This window comes from Narcine bancroftii, chromosome 8 (genome assembly GCF_036971445.1).
Source record: "Narcine bancroftii isolate sNarBan1 chromosome 8, sNarBan1.hap1, whole genome shotgun sequence".
Lineage (NCBI taxonomy): Eukaryota > Metazoa > Chordata > Chondrichthyes > Torpediniformes > Narcinidae > Narcine > Narcine bancroftii.
This window is the reverse complement of record NC_091476.1, coordinates 136,987,471-137,011,676: the sequence shown is the minus strand read 5'-3', so window position 1 is coordinate 137,011,676 and position 24,206 is coordinate 136,987,471. Positions and strand designations below refer to the sequence as shown.

The window sequence follows — 24,206 nt, the reverse complement described above, 5'->3', positions numbered from 1 at the left end:
TATTAGGTCCACAAATTATTTGGTATGTCTCATATTGAGAGTTGTGGCCTCTTCTTGTACATAAAATGGCTGCTGTATTTCTTATATTCTACTAGTGATTAAATTCAAAGTTACTTCACCAGCTGTTAAATGTTGAGATGTCCTGAATTGTTTGTGAAAGATTCTACATTGATGCAGGCTTTCTTTTCTGTGACTTCACTTCATCATCCACCCAGCTGCCAGAATGATCAGTGAACAAAGCATACAATTTCAAATAGTTCCCTTATCTCTCACTAAAGAAAACAAAGGGAACAGGAACATGGGTTCATTAAAGATGAAAAATTACCAGTGAGCTGGGAGCCCACTCTTTATGGTTGAAAGTTCATCACCAAGAAAAGCGAAATAGAGTCTACAAGAGGACCAGGGTATGTAAGTACAGACCATGCCAGAAAATAAACAAAATAAAATAAAAGCTTGAGTAGTGGCCAATTATGTCCGTATCTCCAGAATACGACATGCTAGTGCATCAAATTTCCTCAGTGGAAATAAGGGATGGAGAGAGGACGAGACACAGACACATTTAAGCTCAGATTGCAGCTAGACAGTGTAAGATAAAACTAATGAAGACCAGATAAAAGTATAACAGCCGAAGGAAAGTTTAGCAGGGCCTGCATTTCAGCAAAGCCTGTACTCATGCTGCTCTCTGTAGAAATGGTTACCGTATATACTCATGTAAACGTCGGCAAAAATATCTGGAGTTTTCCATACAACTCGTGTAAAAGTTGATCCAAGACTCTCACCTCGGCACCAGCGTCACAAACACGCCTTGGCCCTAGCCATCTGCCCATTGGAGTTCCCAATGCCTCCGAGGACACAGATACTCACCGCGGACAAAAGTAGTATCCGTGTCATAGTCGACTCTTTAAATTTAAGATTAAAACACAGTCTACAAAATTTGACTTTTACACGAGTATATACGGTATATTCAAACTCACATTGAGGTGTCAATATGTTGCTTCTACAGCAGATTAACATCAACACCTATTTAAGATTTTTAAGAAAACAGATCAATCAACCTCTCCTAATGAGTCATTAGCTTTGGCAGGATTCAAACCTCCAATGCCACAAGAGGCTTAGTTCCCCACGCTAACACCACTGCCGGGAGCTGCATGTTTGTAAAAACACAGAAATGTTGGAGGAATTCAGCAGATCTTGCAACATCCATAGATACAGATATGTAACTGATGTTTTGGACCTGATGCCTTCTTCAACACCATACCTTGAAGGAGGCTCAGTCCTGAAACATCAGTCATCTTTTCACCCAGGGACGCTGCGAAACCTGCTGAGCTCCTCCAGCATTTCTACATTTTTACTACAATCACAGCGTCTCCAGACTTTCATGTTTCCCTGCATGCTTATGTAAGGATTGCAGTCGTGACTTGATTTCATCTCTGGTCGAATAGTTTTATTGAGATTCAAACATTTTCAGTTGTTCACACAAAACCCACACATGCTATCAGTCTTTGCACATTGAGCAGTCTGGTTTCTGCAGGGACTACACCACACAGCGGTCAACACATTACACATTTAGTTGAGGACTCTTTGTACTATGGATATATCTGCCGATGAGTCCCATCCAAAACATTACATTACCTTTGAATTTAATTAGTGTAGTCTGGGGGCATGGGGTGAACTTGGTTTACATGTTATATAGAATTAATAGCATTGGACAAATCTACCACTATCCTTGTCCCTTGTTTGTGGGAATGTACTAATGCTGAAGGCTCTGGGGAACAGGTACAACTGAGCAGTTGTATTGCAGTTTTCACCACTACTTACTCTGGATGTGGGATGAGCCTCACTCTGGCATTCTTCCAGTGAGGGAATAAAACTTCGAGGACATCGTCCTCAGCGGGATTAAGAAATTTCTGAGAACTCAGTGGATTCTGCTGCCTTCACATATCTGGCTGGGAAGTCATCGAGCCCAGTTGGCCATTCTTTCAATTGGTTGGAGCTAGGTCCTTGAAAGAGTTGCCCAGTTGATGCCCCGTTCCAAACTTCTTTCTCCGCTGGAGGAGGAGAATGGGACCTTCCTTTCACTTGGGCGATTCCAAGCCATCAAATGAAAAGCAATTTAATGATTCTATATTAATTTCCTGTGGCCCCACACTTACCCAGATCACGAATGATCAACTTGTAGATGCCTTGCGCCCTCTCACCCCAGCATCGCACGGTGGAATACATCCAGTCAGTGAAACCAGAGGCATCCCTGTAAGGGGGGAAAATAAGATTGTGGAGTCAATCAGCAAGCAGCTTCTACCTTCATCATGGAATGGTTTATCTGAGAGCTTCCTTGGCAAGTCTGTCAACACATCAGGACACAGGCTGTTAATTGGTTGAGTCCTTACTTTTTGTGCACTATTATTTTTATTTTTTATAGTAATGTTGTTAGATATTGAATGAAGATCTACCGGGACCAATGCCTGAAGAGGGCGCACAAAATCAGTGAACCGGTGTGGACTCGAAAGGCCAACATGGCCTGTTTCCGTTCCGTAAATGGTTATATGGTCTCTATGGCTACTGTTGGTACTCATTGAACTAGATTAAGTCCACTTCTTGACAGACATATGGGAATTTTTACACCTGCTTACAATTTGCCTTCTCATTAGGAATCTCGCATCAGACCTAGCAACACTTCCCTTTGCAGATAATATTGCATAGTTCCGTGAATTCTCTTGCTTTCACCATTTTAAATGTTTACTCCCTCAATCTCTGGAAATGGGAACCATCAGTTTTGCTCTGGGTATCATTCAAATTTGTCGAGGTTCCTTTAAAAAAAATCTCGCGTTGAACCCTCCTACACGTAAGTAACAATATTTTCGAATGGGAGAAATGGCATTTTGACCGTCACTATTTCTATCACTCGCTACAACTCTACTAGCCCGTACCATGTTCACCACTGGGCTGCATTAGTGACCTCTTACCGCAGCCAGAGAGAGAGGAAAAAACTAGCCCGTACCACGTTCATCACTGGGCTGCATTAGTGACCTCTTACCGCAGCCAGAGAGGCAAAAACTAGCCCGTACCACGTTCACCACTGGGCTGCATTAGTGACCTCTTACCACAGCCAGAGAGAGAGGCAAAAATTAGCCTATACCTCGTTCACTACTGGGCTGCATTAGTGACCTCTTACCACAGCCAGAGAGAGAGGCAAAAACTAGCCAGTACCACATTCACCACTGGGCTGCATTAGTGACCTCTTACCACAGCCAGAGAAGAGGCAAAAACTAGCCCGTACCACATTCACCACCGGGCTGCATTAGTGACCTCTTACCACAGCCAAAGAGAGAGGCAAAAACTAGCCAATACCACATTCACCACTGGACTGCTTTAGTGACCTCTTACCACAGCCAGAGAAGAGGCAAAAACTAGCCTCTGATAAGAGTTCAGGGGGTGTATGCTTTTGAATTTTTTCAACTGTTGAGTCTGATGTGAGGTGTGAGCAAATCCCAGATCCAATGAGGAAAACTCAAAGCACACCCACACCTTTTCTGTTCAATCCCGCTGGCCCACAGTGGAACATTTTAGCCCCTGCAAAATGTAGACTCCACCTCCATATAGTCATTAAAAGGATCAACAATTTTGTTTGTTTAAAAAAAAAGCAAGGTGTGACGTTGAGGATCCAACGTGAATCATCTCGAAGAATCACTAATGCACTCGAATTTAAACTTTCCCAATATTTGAAGCTTTTTAAAAATTATTTTCACCGCCTCTAATGGGAATTTTAATCAGGTTCTTTGTGATTATGTGTTTCTTTTTATTTCTACTGGCAGTTTTTTTTCTATATTGCCATGCAGCTTAGGAACAGTTTGGGGTTTAGATTAATTTTTTTTCCTTTTCCAATTTACCTATGAAAAATACTGTTGTGTAAGAAAAATATTTTTTCTCTGACATATCGAGCTTGTCTGCTCTAAGACAGTTTGTATTAGTTTTATGCTTCATTTCTTTATGTATGCATGTACTATTATATAAAAATATTGAAAAAGAAGAAATCACTAATACAGAAAGCGGGGCACACACGAGATATTCATCAAGATTTCAAATATCACAGCAAAGGACTGGGTTACAGAGATTGTTAAAATGAGGAATCACCAATTGTTATTGCTGGAACAGCTGGAACCCATGCATTCTAGATCATCATTTCCCATTGTGAAAGCATCCTCTTTTTTATTTCCCTTATATCCCTCTTGTATCTTTTGGCCTACATTTCAGAATCAGAATTTATTGTTATGGACAAGTCATGAAACTCGTTATTTTGCGGAAGCATCACGGTGCAAACATTCCTATTATCACCATCTTACAACATTATTATAAAAAGTACAAATAAAAGTGGATGAAAAGTAAGGCCGTGTCTTTGGTTCATTCTTGATTATTCAAGAATCTGATGGCCGTGGGGAAGAAGCAGTCCTTGTTGTGTTGAGTGCTTATCTTTAGGCGCCCGTACCTTTTTCCTGATGGTAGCAGAGTGAAGAGGGCATCGCCTTGGTGGTGGGGGTCTTTGAGGCTAGAGATTGCTTTTTTAAGCCACCGCCTTGATGGAGTGAAGTCTGGTGCCTGCGATATCACAGGCCGAGGTAACAACCCTCTGGAATTTATTCATGTCCCGAGAGGCATTTCCATACCAGACAGAATGCTCTACACTGTACACCCGTAGAAATTTACGAGAGTCTTCGGTGACATATTGAATCTCCTCAGACATCTCACAAAGAATAGCCGCTGGTGAGCCTTCTTTGTGATTACATTAACATAGAGGCTCCAGGACAGATCTTCGGAGGTGTTGACACCCAGGAATTTGAAGTTCTTGACCTTCTCCACTACTGAGCCCTCAGTGAGAACTGGGTCATGTTCCCCTGCCTTCCTCCGGAAGTCCACAATCAGCTCCTTGGTTTTCCTGACGTTGAGTGCAAGGTTGTGTCATTTCACCATTCAATGAGCTGATCTTTCTCCCTCCTATTTGATTCCTCATTGCCGTCTGTAATTCTGCCGATAACTGTGGTGTCATCTTCAAACTTGTAGATGGCATTGGAATTGTGCCTGATCACACAGTCACGGATGTATAATGAGTAGAGCAGTGGGCTAAGCTCACATCCTTGAAGAGTACCTATGTTGATAATTAGTGAGGAGGAGACATTGTTTCCAATTCATGCTGACTCTGGTCTTCAAATGAGAAAGTCAAGTTTCAGAGTGGGGTACAGAGGCCTAGAGTTTGTAGCTTCTCGACCAGCACTGAGGGAATAATGGTATTGAAGGTCGAGCTGTAGTTGATGAAGAGCAGCCGTAGGTATGAATCACTGTTTTCAATATGATCCAGAGATGCGTGGAGAGCCAACGATATTGCATCTGCTGTGGAGTGATTGTGATGAAAGGCATGAAAGGGTTCAGATCTTTGCTTACGTATGTGTTAATTCTGGCCTCGACCAGCCTCTTGAAGAACTTAATCACAGTAGATGATAGTGTTACTTGGCTTTAGTTGTTGAGGCAGCTCACACTACTCCTCTTGGGTACTGGGCTGATCATGTATCTGTCTCTGTCTCTAGCCTCCTCCAGAATTGCCACTTTGCTTCAGAGATGGCCTTCTACAGGTATTCCTGAACTCCCTGTAAAGATCTCCATCCCCGACCTTAAATGCCCTTGTCTTCAACCTCAGCAGGTTGTGAATTCTCTTATTCATCCAGGACTTTTGCTTGGAGAACACCCAGTATGTGTGCTTGGGCACACCCTCATCCACACAGATGTCAGTGACATCTGTAGCATATTCATTCAAGTCAATGGATGAGTTCTTGAATATGTTCCAGTCTACCAATTCAAAGCTGTCCTGCAGACACTCCTCTGCCTCCCTCGGCCAGTTGTAGTCTTCAGTCTCTGCTTCTACGCTGGGAGTAGAAGTACAGCCAGGTGATCAGACTTGCCATGATATGGCTCAGTATGCATTTTTCATGATGGTGTAGCAGTGGTCTCGCATGCGAATTGTTGGTGGTAGTTTGTCAGAGCCTTCTTCAGGTTGGCCTGACTGAAATCGTCCCTCAGTGATCGGGAAGGCATCAGGATGTGCTGTCTCATGGCTGTTTATCACAGTGCTCTGTTCCTCCAGTGCCTCATGTTAGCCTGGGGCAGAATGTACACTGTGACCAGGATGATGGCAGTGAACTCCCTCGACAGGTAGAATGGGTGGCACTTGATTGCAAGATGTTCCAGATTGGGGGACCAGGACTGGGACATGATCATCATGTCTGTGTACCATGATAAATTGATGATGACGCACATGCCACCTCCCCTGGTTTTTCCATACATCGATCAGCGTGATGGAGGGTGTAGCCCTTGGGCTGTAGCGCCATGTCTGGAATATCTGTGTTTAGCTATGTTTCTGTGAAGCACACCACGCAGTTCTCTCTGATGTTTTGGTCTGGCTTGGAGTTCATCAAGTTTGTTCTCCAAGGATTGTATGTTGGCCAGGAGGATGGTAGGGAGCGGAAGCTTCAGGTCCTGGCATCTCAGCTTGACCTGGAACCACCCCTCTGATTCCATGTGGTTGGGTCTTCCCGCTATGTTTAAATGGTCCATGCATTGCTCCTTTAAATCACCCATCACTTTTAAATGGCCAGATCGCTGGCTGTTTAAAACTTCCACGGAATTGTTGTTGTATGTGCATGAGTTGTTGTTGTACTTGCTTGATTTGTTTAAAACTTCCTTGAACCATCAAATTTGTTTGCCCAGCTCTGTGAACTTCCACTCCTCTGAACATCTTACCCAGGCTCAACCAATCATCACACTTCTGTCAAATCTCTTCTCGCCTTTCTTTGCTCCAAAGTGAACTAGTTCCTCCAGTATGAAAATAATGGAGTCAGAACCACAGACAAGCCGTAGGCCAGTGCTCCAGGGGGGAGCTTACAGTATAAAGTATCCTTCCCACACCAAAGTATGAAAGGATTCATCCCACTCCTGTTGAAGAGATTCACAAGTTTGAGATCACGCACCACTAGACTCCAGTACAGTTTCCTTTCCGACTTTATCACGCTCTACTATTTTTAAATGGTTGTTCTATGTTTGTGTTAACTAGCTGGAATGCTCACAAAACAAACTTTCTCACTGTAATTCTGAACACATAACAACAATTGTGCACTTGATAATGGTGACAGCACCCAGCTGTTATTATTCCCTCCCCTTCCAACCATTCTATTCAATTCAAATGGAGATTGAAGAATCCCATAATAATTCAAATGGAGAATAAAACAGCGATTATCTATGATGGATTAGACCAAACTGATGGCTGGTCACCAGCTCTAGAGAGACACCGATTGGCCGCATTTCCTCTTCTGCTCAGTATGTGTTGTGCTATTGCGTGGAAGCACCGTACTGGAGGTCAGAATGCGGCCCATCCAACCTCCTACTTTGACTCTGGATTTACCAAAGGTCAGTCACATGAGACCTCATCAAGATATTGAACGGACAATTTAATGGTTGTGATTTGTTAGGCAAAGGGTTAAAGGTTTATGGAAAAAGATAGTGTTGTCAAGGATCAAGCCTTAATGACAGAAAAAGAATGATGTGTAAGCAGTTGAATGTAGTCTGAGATTGAGCTGCTAAAAGAAGCACCTGTGTGGTCGACAGCTCAGCAGTGTATTTTGATGATGATGTAAGTAAGAACAAAACTCCTTCAAAGAAAAACAGCAGTGTGTAATTATGGTAAATCAGGCCTGTACGTGCTGCGTGTCTGTGATGTGCCTGTGTCTGTCAGTGGAGAGCTGTGTCTGTTTCAGACAGGACACTCTGCCCATTGTCAATGTTTGTTAATTCTTGTATTACCGCAATTAGCTTGTCTGAAGTACAGAGTAGCCACAGCTGGCCTTCATTTCTGCTTGGGGACTGGACTCTCATTTTCTTTGCCTCCTGGTTCAAACACGACTGTTTCCCAGGAGTGATAGTTCCTGTTCTCTATCATCGAGTGCTTTCTAGATGGTTCGTTGAAAAGTGATTAGTCATTTCAATACCAACAGGATTGCACATGTCAAGGGCCGATCTTTCTGCTCCCCCACCCCTCCCTGCTCTTTCACCACTAAACAATATGTTTACATCACCTTCTGAGTCCAAGTAGTGGCTGGCTTTCACCCTTGAAACATGTAACATAGACAAAAATCTATCCTACCATTGAGTGCAATCTCGTGTTGAAGACTTCTTTTCCATGGGGCAGATCACAGCTGGGCTTAATCCCATTCTTGCCAAAAACATGGACGCTCACCAGCAAAGATTGCTAGAGAACAATTAAGATGTAGAAAAGTTTTATTTATGTGAGGCCAGGGGGCTCCAATCCACTTATTGCCACATCAACAAGTACCATTACTGCCTCTAGTAAAAGTCCGCACCTCAGCTGAATCCATTTACGTAAATGATTGCATAGTGGTTACATTACTAGATTAGTTGGCAGAAATGGGCAGGTTGTGTAATAAGGAAAGATGGAACAAACTACGCTTGAATTTGCTGGAATTTAGAAGAGGGAGAGGAACGTTTGAGCCTGAGGGGGTCTTGAATCGGTGGATAGAGTGAGGATGTATCCACATACAGGCAAATGTCAAATAGACAGATTAAATGGAGGATGAGTTCATTCACTCAAATATCTTTTCAAAATTTTTGTTCAATCTTAATTGGCTTCGACAAGGTACCTGAATATTTGTTCTTGCCCTCACTGGGGAAAAAGGTCTCACAGAACCCAGCACAGGAACATGTCCTTCAGCCCACAAGTCTGTGCCAAATATTCTGTCCAAATTAAATTAAAGCACTGCTGCTTGCACACAATACATGTTCCCATTCATATTTATGTGTCTATCTAAAAACCTCTTAAGCACTTCAATTGTATCCACCATTACCACTGGCAGCCCATTCCAGGCAGCTACCATTCTCTGTATAAAAAAAAAATTGCCCAGTACATCCCATTTAAACTCTATCCCCTTCTCCTTAAAGTCTTCTAGAATGTCTCCTGAACTAATTTATTAAATTTTGGATTAATTTTTCTACAACTCAGATGTGCTTTGATGCATGTGTGCAACTCATGCTGCTACAGAAAGATTTTTTTAAATGGATCTGGCAATACGAATCCTCCAAAAAATTACCATACACTGAATGTTAGATTTTGGCCAACAACAAATCACTTGTCCTAACTTGGTGGGAAAAAGGTGCAAGTTTAAATTGTCATAGATTCTAAAGCAAGGCATTTGGATAGAGATACAGGTCGGAAATGAGCCTTTCGACCAACTGACTCCACGCTGACCATCAAACACTCATTAATCCCATTGTTCTTTTTCCTTGGCGCTTTCTCCCAAATTCTGCCACTCACATCCACACTTGTAATTTGCAGCAGACAAATGACTTCTAACCTGCATGTCTCTGGGATGAAGGAGAAAAAGGAAGCACCCCATGGGCACAGGAAGAATGTGCAGACTCCACACAGACAGCACCCAAGGTCAGGTTTGAACCCGGGTGTAGAGTGCGTCGAAAGAACCAAAGACTTGTTGATCCAAATCAAGTCTTTTATTAACTAAAAGACTGGAGCATATCACAAGGAGGTCGACCAGTCCAGAATGATCTGGTCTGGCTAGGAGCAATCCTTTTAGACCTGCCAGTAGGTGTGTCTACACTCGCAGCCAATCACAGTCATCCTACACTATCATCTGTACATATACACATTGGTGATAGAATCTGTACTATCACACCGGGGTCCTGGCACTGTGAGGCAGCAACTCAATCAGCTGTGCTGCCCAAAGCAAGAAATGGAACAGCAAATTTTGCACTGGAAATACTATAACAGTACTTGGGTTGGAAAAAGTGGTTAATGCATAAAAATCAACATTCAGATAACACCTTTAACTCAATATAAAGGTAGATGGTGTTTCAGACCAAATTCAATGCTCAGTTGCTTAAGAAGACATCATTGAGGACAGCAGAGAACAAGCCCTCTCGTCCATGTATATGGAGGCAGGTAACCAAAATCCAGGTCAATCAGACACAGAGAGGTTAAGGAAAGAAACTCCTGAGCTCAGGAGTTCAAAGGTAAAATCTATGGTAAGATGAAAGGAGAGAAGAATATGCAGAAAAAGGTTCACCCTTGGCAGCCTTCATTTTATGTTAATGCTTATATCTCCTGATTCAGAAACCAGGGGTTAAAAATTCCCCCCAAAATGGTGCTGTTCTGCTGAAAATCAAACTAGTTCTGTAAAAATACAGAAATACTGGAGGAACTCAGCAGATCTCCCAGTGCCCCTAGGAGGTAAAGAGAAGTAACCGTTTCTTCAAGCTATCCTCCAGCATTTTGGTGTTTTTACTACAATCACAGCGTCTGCAGACTTTCGTATTTCACTTATCTCTCAGTGAGTGGAGCAATTTTAAGTACATTGTTGGGGGATGCTTAGCAGAACATTTCATTCTTCATTTCTTAACACGAGTTCTGCTCTTCCCTGCACCATTTGTCTGACGTAGATCAGTGGGGTGACTTGCAAGATTTGTAAGCGGTGAGATTTTCAACCCATGTCTGAAAAATTACTGTTCTTATTTACTCATAGAATCTATGTGTTATCTCAAAGGACAACATTCAAACTCCATTCAAGGCCTTCCTTCTTCGGTTATGCAACCTCATGCTTGCCTGAATTGTTTTGTCTTTGGAAGTCAGGGTCGTCATGGTCCTGGCTTCAGGATCATTTCAGGCTCCTGTTGCTGATCTCCACCACACGTCACGGATTGTGGCGGCTCCACGCTGTGTTGGAGAGGTGCCCCATACTTACAGCGTCAAGGAGAGAAGACTACATCCACTCTTCATTTGGCCCACAGAGGCATTTGCCTTCATTGCAGGCTCCCCCAAATATCAGCTGTTCGGACTCGTGTCCATACAAGGAGCTCCCTGAGAATCCCGCAGAGACTCAGTACCTCCCAGTGACAAAGAGTAAGCATCCAGCGGGCATGGTTCTTCATCAGCTGCTCCAGGTCCCTTTACCCCTTCAGTTACTACAGCACCTGTTCATTCTGTACCCACGCTTCCCAGTGCATTGTGTAATATGTCCCTCAAAGAGATTTCTGCAAAGATCACATCTGTTGTGTTTGATAGAACGAATTGTTGAAAGTATTTATCTAGCAAAGGAAGAAAAATGTGCTCACCAAGCCTGTCTGATCCACTGAGATCCTCCAGTAGATTGTGTTTAGCTTCATATTTCAGCATCTTCAACCTCCTGTGAACCAGGATTCCTGCTGGGCAATATGCTATGCAGCAGAATTTTAGTGGGATATTGTTCACTTTGTGCACACTTTGCACATTGCAATCTTCCTTCCAGGTGCTCAGAAGTAGTGCGCTAATACATGAGCAGTAGTGTTCAAAGGTGTGTAACTCAAGCTCACAGACCAGAGTCCTGCTGCCTCTCAACACTAAGAGGCTGTGCTCAATAAAATAGCCTCTTAAATGTTTTATGGATGCATTGTTTCAGGATTAAACATGAATTGCATTGATGCATTGTAAGACAACATATTGAATTGATGGTACAATAAATGTCTAAAAGCATTCAATGTATATATTATGAATTAGGTATATATTTTTAAGTTAGAAAACAACTAGACACTATTTCCTCCCATCTACCTGGTCAGGGAATAGCATGGACAACTTGACTTTTGGTAGACTGGATGTCTACAATGTTGATTCTATGGTGTGAACTGGATGCAGGTTGGTGTCCTTCTGAGTTCAAAACTTTCTGCTTTCTCACTAATCCAGCATCTTTCTTGGGCTCCACCATCTGTCCCAACGCAGAAATGCTGGAGAAACTCAGCTGGTCTTGCAGCGTCAATGGGAGGTAAAGATATATTACCGATGTTTTGGACCTGAGCCCTTTCTCAATGTATGTGAAAAAATAGACCATCTGTTCAACCCCAGAAAACAATGCCACCCCCCACCTTAAGATTCCGCCCCACATTTAATGGCTCTGCACTCATTTCAAGAAACTGATCGTCCAGACTACAGCCCCAGCTTACCCACTTTCTTCCCCAACATGGCTACACTCTTGCACCAGGCTGCTAGCCAACTTAGTTTCCTTTGCTTGTCCCAATGGTGGAGCAAACAATGTGAAGGGCTTTGAGCATGTTGACTATTCATGGCCTGAAATATTGCACACAATGTTTGTACCTCACGCACAGCCGAATTTGTGGTGACAAGTCTTTAACAAAAGCATTCATTGGCATGCTGCATATTGCCCATCTAAAGGTATTGGAGAAAGTCAGCAGGTCACGCAACATCTATAGTAAAGGATAACCAACGCTTTTGATCTGAGTCCTTCAACAAGGTAGGAGCAAACAACAGGCAGGCACTTGACTTAATGTTTGTCTCAGGACTTAGTGAATATCTGTGCAAGGCCAGCACACTCTGCAATCGTCCCTCACTCTCAATGTGTCTGTTCAAACTAGCAGTCCTCGATATTCACCAGCTGCTAAATCAACATTATACAATGATTCCTCAGAACTGAGGAAGAACAATCCTATTATCACCAGATTGACGCCAACACTAATCTGGAGAAAAGAAAAACAATCCAGACAGACCTCATTTCAACCAATGTTTGGGTTTTGCAGACAATGTTCAAAGGTAGAATTTTGGAGCTCATAAATGAGAGAGAGAGAGAGAGAGAGAGAGAGAGAGAGAGAGAGAGAGAGAGAGTATAAATATGAGAGAGAGAGTGAACTAATATTTAACAGACGTAAAATTATCTCAGGGGAGTAAGAGAATAAGCTAGACAATTTATTTTCACAATGTCGACATTCTTTCAGATAACTTACTGAAACTAATTCGTTAAAACTTTAAGGAGTAAACTAATGAAAATCCCTGAGTGAACATGATCTCAAATCAATCCTCTCAACGTCCAGAGCCTTCAGTGTTGAAGACCTATTATTGCTGACATAAACACATAGTTTAATTAGGCCTAATAATCCCTCTGAAATGTTAGGAAGTAATTCGAGTCCAAAGTGTCAAAGCATTCTCAACCTCCAAAGATGAATGAAACTAACTCTTGAAACAGTTTTAAGGGAGTATCGACTTGCACAGTTCCTGTGAATGAACTGAGCATCCCACCAGCAGCTGAATGGGGATTGCATATCTGGAGATGATGCTGGAGATGAACCTTAATGATAAATGAAAACAGCTCTACAGCAAATGGCCAGATTCACCCCTGGAAATGCAAGCATGTCCTTGATTTGCAGCAGAGACTGCTCACAGAGCCTGTGCCAAATTAAACCTGGTGCACAATGCATTATGTTCTCTTTTCAAAGAGATTTTTACAGCTGTTAGGAAGTGTTTTCATTAAGATTTTTATGACTCTGTTTTGATTTAAACGTGTTTTTGTTCAATTTTTAATTATTTTGAAGATTTCACATCAAAAGGACATTCATGGGTGTTCCAAAGGCTGGAGAGGTGGCAATGACTGGAGGCTTAGCAACCATCTGGAAAAAGTCTCCTCATCTCTTGTGGGCAAGGCTTGCTCTGGCTGCCTTGAGACCTGGTGCTTCCTGACTGGGTTTACTTTCTTTAACCAGCATGTTTGGAGTTTATGAGTCTGAACCAGGCCAATGAGGATCATGATGAGACAGTGGCTTAGAGTTATACAGCACAGAAACAGGCCCTTCGGCACGTGTCCACGTTGGCCAGGTTTTCCACCTGAGCTAGTCCCATTTGCCTGTATTTAGTCCATATCCTTCTCTCCCATCAAGTTCTTGTCCAAATGCCTTCTGGCTGTAATTGTATCCTGCTTCCTCTGCCAGCTTGTTCCTTATATACACCACCCTTGGGGTCCTTAAAATGGTTTCCCTCTCACCTTAAACCCAAGACTTTGCGTTTAGACTCCACTAAAATACAGTGATCATTCTCCTTACCTATGCCCCAAAGATTGTACAAGGTCTCTATAACAAGCCTTTCAAACTCAGTAACATTGTTGTTAAGCTTTTCTGCACCCTTTCCATCTTAATGGTATTATTCCTATAATTAAACAGCCATAACTGCGCACAATACGCCAAATGTGTTCTCACTAAAATCTTGTACAGTCGTAATAAGATGCTCTAATTCCTTGAACTGAATCCTATGACTGATGAAGGTAAGTGAGCCTAATATTTTCTTCATCCCCCACCCCCCCTCTACTCTCTACCTGTCTTGCCACTTTCAAGGTACTGGGCGTGGTATTTAACATTAAAATCTGGGGCCAGGTTGTTTATGTAGATGGGAGATGGAATTGGTAGCTTGGTCTGAAGATACAACTGGCTATTGCATAACCTCATTCTGGTCTTGATGTAGATTCAGGACTAGAAAGAAATTCCCTCAAATCAACTTTTACCTGGTTTAAAGTAGCCCCTTTTAAATTGCAGTACCTGGGTAACCCTCTTGGGACCTGGGTGCAATTACTGGGGCAAAGGTGCTGGAAACATCTTTTAAATTGCAGGGGGATGGTCCCGTTAAATCGCCAACCCAGCAATTTAAGTGGGATCCCGCCTCCGTAATGATGTATCACACACTCACCAGAAGTATTGCCGAATGTTCAGATGTTGGATGCTTGGTTACACATGGACACAAGTGCTGACATCACTGGAATAAGTGGGTCAGCCATTTTCCTTTTCAAATCACCTGTGGACAAGACCTAGGTAAGTTTAACTGGGTTCCCTGACTACCTCTGAGGTAGGTCAGGGACCCGGATGCATTCCAATGGGGTTGACTGGGTCGGACCCTTTCTAATTGCTACATAACTGGGGCACAAATTGCCCAGTTAACCTCATTTTACAAGGCAGTTTGAAAGGACCTAATGACTTATTCAATTCATCAATAAACTAATAATGGACTGTATAAATTCATGAAGCAAACTCCATTTATTAAAGATCTATCTTCCACCATGTCATATTTTAATACAATCCGTGGCAATGAATGCAAATTTCAGAAATGTGTCTTCTGTTCTAGGCCCTAATTAAGAGATGTGGTTATGCATTCATGTTAAAATTTCACCTGGAAATCTATTGACTTCAAAAGATCTGAATTTCAGGAGTCAAAGAGTATACATCGTGTTCCTCAAGCAGAAGACAAATTTAACTTAAGTATACATCTAGATGGTCATCCACCTAGATTTCAAACGTGACCACGTACACCGTTCATTGTATAACACAGAGCAATAACACTCCACTTCCACTGGACCTTTTCACTCGTTGGCTAGCCCACCATTCTGATATTCTGATCCCAGCCCATTTTAGCCAGAGCATGATCCTCCATAATTTCTGGGAAGACTTCTCCACCAGCCCACTTACCTGTCCATGAGGCGCTTTGCTCCAATGAGTGATGACATGCCACTGGGGCAGTGCAGCGTCAGCTCCAGGGCTCCGCGGGCTGGATGCGATATGGTCACAGTCACTGCCACATGTTCGAGAGTCCTCATGCCCGACAAGTGCAAGTCATCGGCGGTTACTGTGGAGAACAAAATCCTTACATATGCAGCATAGTAAAAGGCCAATCAGCCCATTAGATCCATGCTGACACCTAGGAGAGCCAACACATCAGTCTCATTTTCCTTTCCTCTTACTTGACTTTTTATCTCACACTGGTTTAAAAAAAAATGGCGCAGGCACAGTTAACATAGTGGTTAGCACAATGCTGATACAGTGCCAGCGACCCAGGTTTGAATCCGGTGCTGTCTGCAAGTGGTTTGTATACTCTTCCCGTGTCTGTGTGGATTTCCTCCAGGTGCTCCTGTTTCCTCCTATCCTTCAAAAACATATGGGAGCTTGTAGGATAATTGGGTGGCACAGGCTCATGGGCCGGAGGACCGTGTTCCCATGGTGAATGTCTAAATATAAATTAACATACCCCATCAAATTGTATTTGATTGTTTTGCCTCTTACCAACACTAGAGCAATTTACAGCAACCTGTTAACTTTCCAACACAAGCTTTACAACTATAGAATATTACAGCATAGCAACAGGCCCTTCAGCCCTACTAGTCTATTCTGAACTATTTTTCTGCCTAGTCCCACTGACCTGCAACTGGTCCATTGCCCTCCAAATCCCTTCCATCCATGTACCTGTCCAAATTCTACTTAAATGTTAGAATTCAGTCCACATTCCACCCCTTCAGCTGGCAGCTAGTTCCACACTCCCACCACTCTGAGTGAAAAAGCCCCAAACTTCTCCCTTTTCTCACTTAACCCATGTCCTCTGGTTTGTATCTCACGTAACCGCAGTGGAAAAAGCCTGATGATGTGAGGCAGAAACAATAATTGTTGACCCACCATGCCATCTGTATTTAAAACTTGGGCAAGGAGTTACCCTGGTGAGCACAGGGTGTGAAAAGAAAAAAACAAAATGGTCCACATCTACAGCAAAGGGAGAAGACATTTATCCATGTTAACAAAAAGTGGAATGTGGAGTGGGTTTCTGTCCCCATCACCCATTCCTGCAGTCTCCACCACTCATTGAATGACAAACCCTTCTAAAGGAGAGAGTTCCAGGCTTTACATCATTGGTCGGTAATTGAGCCCCTCCCATGGTGGAAGCAGTGAGTGGTACACTTAAGTCTTGGTTGAAGGCTATTGACTTGAAATAGGAAAAATAGAGGGGAAGAAATGCATCTATTGCAATGCTGAATAATTGTCGGGTGTCCTGGCAATGGTCACTGATGTTGAATTGGCATTTTCATGGGAAATCTTTATTGGCATCAACTTTGACTGAATGACATCAGAATAATGCAATACCCATAATTGTGACACTTTCAACCACTTTCTCCATTGGCTCATTCCATATACCCCCGCCATCTTCTGAGTGAAAAAGGTGCCTCTTGAGTTCCCTCTTTCCTTAAACCCATGCCCTCTCATTTGAGACTCCCCCACTCTGGGAAAAACACTTTGACCATTCATTTTATCTATCTTTATCTATGCCCCTCATGATTTTATAAACCTCTAAAAAGAGAATGTGAAGACTCCATACCCGAGGTTGGGATTAAACCCCAATCTCTGGAGCTGTTAAGGTGGCAGCACTGAAATGGCCATTTTGAATTATAAATATTAATGGAATACATAACCAAATTAAACGGAAGAGGCTATTAAATTTACTGCAGGAAACGCATCTAATTGAAGTGGAACATAATAAATTAAAGAAAGACTGGGTTAACACGTAGCAGCAGCATCATATAATTCAAAAGCTAGAGGTGTAGCTATATTAATTAATAAAAATGTACCAATCAAAATAGAGGAGGAAATAATAGATCCAGTAGGGAGGTATGTAATGATAAAGTGGACAAAAGACTAGCAAAAAGAATAAAGTGGTCAAATGTATGGTTAAATCAATGCAGGAAATGAAACTTATGGATAAATGGAGGATGCAGCACCCAAGGGAAAAGGAATACTCATATTATTTGAGTAGGCATAAAACATACTCAAGGATTGATATGCTTTTGTTGTCGGCCCATATTCAAGGGAGAGTTAGGAAAATTGAATATAAAGCTAGATTGCTATCTGATCATTCACCCCTGTTATTAGCAATAGAACTGGAGGACATCCCACCAAGAACATATAGATGGAGATTAAACTCCATGCTACTTAAAAGGCAGGAATTTAGAGAGTTTATTGAACGCCAAATTAAAATGTACTTTGAAATAAATATGGAATCAGTGAAAGACAAATTTATATTATGGGATGCAATGAAAGCTTTCATTAGATGGCAGATAACAACTTATGTAACTAAGATGAAAAAGGACTACAATCAGGAAATAGAACAGTTAGAAAGGGAGATAGTAAGTACAGAAAAGGAACTAGCAACAAGGGATGATATAACAAAAAGAGAATTGGCAGACAAAAAAATATGAAACATTACAAACTTATAAGGTGGAGAAGAACATAATGAAAATAAAGCAAAAGTATTATGAACTAGGAGAAAAAACACACAAAATATTAGCCTGGCAACTTAAAACAGAACAAGGTAAAAGAATTGTATTGGCATCAAGGAAAAAGGACAAACAAATTACATATAATCCAATGGAGATTAATGAGAACTTCAAGGAATTTTATGAATACCAAACTGAGAATTAGGGGAAAGATGGTAAAATAGAAGAGTTTTTAGGTAAAATTGAACTGCCGAAATTGCAAGAAGAACAAAACAAACTGATAAAGCCATTTGAAATAGAGGAAGTACAGGATATATTAAAAAAGCTGCCGACCAATAAATCGCCTGGAGAGGATGAATTCCCAATAGAATTCTATAAAACATTTAAAGAGTTATTAATTCCTCCTCTCCTCGAAGTAATGAACCAGATAGAAGAAACACAAAACTTGCCAGATTCATGTAAGACAGCAATAAATACAGTAATACCAAAGATGGGGAAGGATCCACTAACATCAGTATCATATAGACCAATATCTCTACTTAATTCAGATTATAAGATCATAACAAAAAACAAGATCAAACTGGATTTATTAAGAAAAGACGAACAGTGGATAATGTCTGTAAATTTATTAATCTAATTCATGCAGTTCAAGGAAATAAGAAGCCAACAGTGGCTGTTGCTTTATATGCAGAAAATGCCTTTGACAGGGTAGAATGGAATTATTTATTCAAAGTATTACAGAGTTCAATCTACCAGAAAAATATATTAATTGGATTAAAGCATTATATAATGGACCATTGGCGAAGGTAACAGTAAATGGATATGTATCGAACCAATTAAAATTAAGTAGGTCAACTAGGCAGGGATGTTCATTATCTCCTTCACTGTTCGCTTTAGCAATAGAACCATTGGCAGAACTGATAAGAACACAAAATAAAATAAAAGGGATAAAAATAAAGAAGGAGTATAAAATCAGTTTATTTACAGATGACATCATAGTATACTTAACAGAACCAGAAATATCAATAAAAGAATTACATAAGAAATTGAAGGAATATGGAGAAATATCGGGATACAAGATCAACGCAAATAAAAATGAAGCGATGCCAATGAGTAATGCGGATTATACAGAATTTAAAAAAGAATCACCATTTAAATAGCAAACACAAGCAATTTGGTACCTAGGTATTAGGTTAGATAATAATTTAAGTCACTTTTACAAATTAAATTATCAGCCACTAATAAAGAAACTGCAGGAAGATTTAGAACATTGGAAAGAATTACCGTTAACGTTGATAGGAAGGGTAAATTGCATTAAAATGAATGTCTTCCCAAGGATACAATACTTAATTCAATTGTTAACAATTCCCTTAACAGAGAAATTCTTTAAATGAACTAAAGAGAATAATATGGAAATTTTTATGGAAAGGGGGAAACTGAGGATAGCGTTAGATAAATTAACAGAGAGGTTCAACCAAGGTAGTTTGCAGTTACCAAACTTTAAGAATTATTATAGAGCAGCACAATTAAGATATTTATTAGATTTTTATCAGACAAGGGAAAAACCAGATTGGACTAAGATAGAGCTAGATAAAATAGGAGAGATGGTACCAGAACATATACTTTATAAGTGGGATGAAAAGCTGGTATGATATAAAAGCTCACCAGTATTGCATCATTTACTCAATATATGGAAGAAGATTCATTTAGAAAGGAAAAAAAAAACAAATGACCAAATACCAAAATTATTATTGGTGCAAACTCAGCTAATCCCTTTTACAATAGATAACCTTTCCTTTAGAGAATGGGAGAGAAAAGAAATTTAAAAAATAGAAAATTGTTTTTTGGAAAATAATTTATTAACATTTGAACAAATGAAGTACAAATATGGAATAACTCATGGTACAATGTTTGCATACCATCAACTGAAACCCTACTTAAAGGATAAATTGGGAAACAGACTGAGATTACCAGAAGGAAGCAGCTTTGAATATGTGATTACAGACACAATGATAATTAAGAGATTTATAATGAACATGTACATCAAGCTGCAAGAGAAGGAAAATGATGAAATATGCTATAAACCCAAACAAAAGTGGGAAAAAGATTTAAACATAAAGATAAAAAATGAAACATGGGAAAAGTTATGTTCTGGAACTATGAAGAATATAATTAACACAAGGTTACGCATGATACAGTATAATTGGTTACATGGGTTACACGCCCCAAAAGTTAAAAAAAAATGGGATCCAAATTATCAGATAGATGTTTTCGCTGTAAGAAGGAAATAGGAACAACAGTACATGCAATTTGGGCATGTGAGAAAGTGAAAAAGTTTTGGGAAGATCTAAATCAGGTATTAAATAAAATCACAAAAAACATACCAAAAAATCCAAAGATCTCTCCTCTAAGTAATATAAGAAGTAAGGAATTAGGCCTCAAACTGGATGAAGCGCAAAAAAGACTTATTATAATAGCCTTAGCTATAGCAAAAAAATGTATAATGTCAACTTGGAAATCAGAAGAGAGCCTGAGAACACAGCAATGGTACATGGAAATGAATAAATGTATTCCATTGGAAAAAATAACATATTTTTTAAAAAAGTCACATTATTTGAACAAATTTGGGAACCGTACATGGAACACAACAGAGAGGACTTGCCTCAGACCTCCACCCCCTAAAATGATAAGAAGACAAAATGACTTGATCCAGTGTGTAAAACTAGATGACACATTTTTCTTGTTTATTTTTCATTGTGTGATGACATTGTTTAATGGTTTTATTGTATATGTTGAATGTTTATTGGTTTTGGCGGGGTGGAAAAGGGGGAGGGAAGGTAGGGGGGAGAAAAGGGGAGAAAATGCCACTGTGTATATTTAAGAGGGAAATGTTTTATGTATTTTGGTTGATATGGTTCACAGTGTGAAAAATAAAAAAATTATTTAAAACAAAGGTGGCAGCACTAATTGCTGCATCACTATGTCTCAATCAACACCTCACACACTAGTTTAAATTGTTAAATTTTGACATACAGCACAAAAACAGGCCCTTCTGGCTCACAAACCGATGCCATCCAAATATACAAATCTTTGGAGGGTGGGAGGAAACCAGAGCATTTAGAGGAAACCCATTCAGACATGGGGAGAATGTACAAACTCCTTACCCAACAGCGGCGGATTCGAACATGGGTTGTGCTAACCCAGTGTTTCTCTATCTTTCCACTCACATACCACTTTAAGTGATCCCTATGCCATCGGTGCTCTATGATTAGTAAGGGATTCTTAAGGTGGTATGTGAGTGGGAAGGGAAGGTTGAGAATCACTGCTCTAGACCGAATTGTTAGTGAAATATTTTGCTTGAGAAAAATTGTCATTGGCCCATTTCCTTTGGAGTTAGGAAACCGTGCACATAACGAGTCAATTGGGTACGAATAAAACAATGGTTTTCAAACTTTTTCTTTCCACCCACATACCACCTTAAGCAATCCCTTACTAATCACAGAGTACCTATGGCATAGGGAATATTTAAAGTGGTGAGAGGAAAGAAAAATGTTGAGAACCACTGCACTAATCACAATGCTAACTGTGCTGTTCCTGAAATTTACTTATTTCGGGGCCAAATTAAATGCAATATTCACCTCAATAGCTGGAGTGTCTGCACACCAAACACAATTTACTTGAACAAGCAGCGATGTTCTGAAAGTCCCAAATGCGCCATACAAATGCAGGTTACCCATTTAATGTCTTTTCAGACTGCAGAGGCTCACTTGTCAGGCGTTAGCATGAAGATTAGCCTCTGGTGGAGGATATTGGGCATCCACGAGACTGTACCTCAGTGCTTTGCACAGAAGCAGCAGAACAGGAAAGAAGCTTGGGAACATCCCAAACAAAAGTGAAACAACGGCATCTGAAGAAGTGGCTGAAAAACAAGGGAGGCAGGCAGCAGCCAAGACAAACAGCCATTGCAAAACTCAAAGAAAGCAAGCTCCTTCTCTGTGAAACCCATCTGCCATTTTCCTTGCACTGTTTTTACTCTGCACTAAAGGAGGGCAGCTTTTATAAAGAAGCCCCAAGCATTTGCCTGCAGTGGTTGGAATAATGAGTTGGCAATATCCCACAGATTTTATTTGATAATGCGAGTTCTGGGTGCTCTTTGACAGTCAGCCTCTTTTCTGCCATCCGTGTTTGGAGCAGAATCATTGCCTTAAATGGTCAACAGCCAGAGAGTAAGCTGGCTGACAACCAGCATCAGTGTTGTAGCAGCCTCTTGTTTAATTTAAAAGTTTGCATCACATTTCCTCCTTGATAAACTTTCAATAGAAACATTACTTTCGGCTGCCTTTAAGCCAAAAGTGATAAATTACAATTAGATATTAAAAAAAAACCAGTGGGCGGGCATGAGATCACTTGCCTTCTGGAAGTGATCCATCAAAGAAGGGCTTAGCTTTTACTTCATTCCAGAAGAAGTCAGATGACAGCTTCACTCCTCTGAAGACGTGCTCGGTTCCTGTCGTTGCGAGTTATCCAATGGTACTGCACTGAATTGGCTTATCCCAAGGTATCCTCAAGAAGGTGGTGCTGACCTATAGTCCTTCTGGTGAAGGCCTGACTGCAGAACCATTGGGTGGGGAGATCCATGCTTGAGGCCCAGAGATGGTTAAGGAAATGCAAAACATTTCCTCATCAAGAAGGGTTGAAGATTAAAGAGCAATCAACAGGTCACGGAATTCCCATTTGCCTACTATCCTTTTCCTTCTTAGTGGTACACATTCTGGGTTTGGAATACAGGTGAGAAAATGCAGTACATTTTGGAGATGGTACACATGTCATCACTGTAAGCCAATGGTAAAATATATATTTTTTTAAGAGATGTGTGGTGGAAAGTGTGCTGACTGGCTGTATCATGGTCTGGTATGGTGACACCAATATCCCTGATCTTAAAGTCCTGCAAAAGGTAATGGACTCAGCCCAGGATATCACAGGTAAATCCTTCCCCACCATTGAGAACATAGGGTACGCTTCCGTCGGCGAGTAACAGCCATCATCCACATTGCCCAGTGCACACTCTGTTCTCACTGCTACAATCAGGAAAGAGGAACAAGTGCCACAAGATTTGCACCACCAAGTCCAAAAACCGTCAATCAGGGATTCATTTAAGGAGTCTTACTTTTGCACTTTATTGATTTTTTTTCTCTCTCTCTGTATTACACAGTCAGTTTGCTTACATTTCTTTATTTGTTTACATATGTACACGGAGTACAGATTTTTTTTGCACTACCAATAAGTGGTAATTCTGCCTTGCCCACAGGAAAATTCTCAGGGTTGTATGTGATGTCATGTATGTACTCTGACAATAAATCTGAAATATTTAAGGTAATAGTTGAAATATTTAGGGTAGCAAGGTAGTAGCAGTTGCTTTGCTCCAGATAGTGTGAGGTTGTTGGGCTGAACCAACCTGGGAAAATACAGTGGCTTGAAGATATTGTGGAAGGGCTTTGAGGCTTTGAGACCTCACGTCAAGTATGGTGAGCTGTTTTGGGTTCTTCATTTAAGAAAGGATGTGCTGACATTAGAGAGGGTTCAGAGAAGGTTCACAAGAATGATTCCACAATTGAAAGTGTTATCATTTGAGGGTGACTACTTAGAACAGAGATGTGGAAGAATTTCTTTAGCTAGAGGGTGGAAAACGTGTGGGATTTGGGTGCAGTTGCAGAGGCCAAGTCATTGGGTGTATTTAAGGCAGAGATAGATAGGTTATTGATTAGCCAGGGCATCAAAGGTTATGGGGAGAGGTCAGGGCAGTAAGGCTGAGTGGAAAATAGATCAGGTCATAATTGAATGGTGGGCCAGATTTGTTTGGCTATATAGCCTATTTCTGCTCCTATGTCTTATGGTCACCACAACTATGGTCCAAACATGATCCAAAGAGCAGAGTTCCAGGTGCAAGATTAGATGAACTGCAGAACCTTACTAGGTGCAGTATTGAGGAGCTCTATTGTAACTTAGATTAATGAAGTTCCTCAGGGCAGTCTCCTTGTCATCAACCATCTTCATCTGCTTCATCAGTCATCTTCTTTCATCGTGATCAGAAGAGGTGGTACTAATTGATTGGACAATCTTCAACTCTGTTCTCAACTCCTGAACAATTGGACCACTCTGTGCCAGCAGGATAACATAACTGAGAAGTTGCAATTAACATTGTGCCACAAATATTCCTTCAAATCTCCACCAAGAGATTCCAACCACTTACCCTTGATGTAAATCACCAAGCCTCCCACCATTAATATCCTGAGGATCACCATTCAC

The 24,206-nt window shown here is 41.0% G+C and overlaps 1 protein-coding gene across 10 annotated transcripts in view; it reads right to left on the bottom strand.

The window, feature by feature from the left end:
* LOC138741221 (proprotein convertase subtilisin/kexin type 7-like) overlaps nt 1–24,206 on the bottom strand; it is a 212,016-nt gene that overhangs the window by 33,210 nt on the left and 154,600 nt on the right. For all 10 annotated transcript variants that reach the window (XR_011343405.1, XR_011343402.1, XR_011343403.1 and 7 more), the window contains exons 12-13: nt 15,334–15,490; nt 2,154–2,248 (exon numbers count right to left, since the gene is read on the bottom strand). Coding sequence is in view for 6 of the 10 variants with exons in the window: in XM_069894960.1 (XP_069751061.1) it covers nt 2,154–2,248; nt 15,334–15,490 (252 nt within the window). In the remaining 4 variants the exon portion in view is untranslated. The remainder of the gene's footprint in view (nt 1–2,153; nt 2,249–15,333; nt 15,491–24,206) is intronic.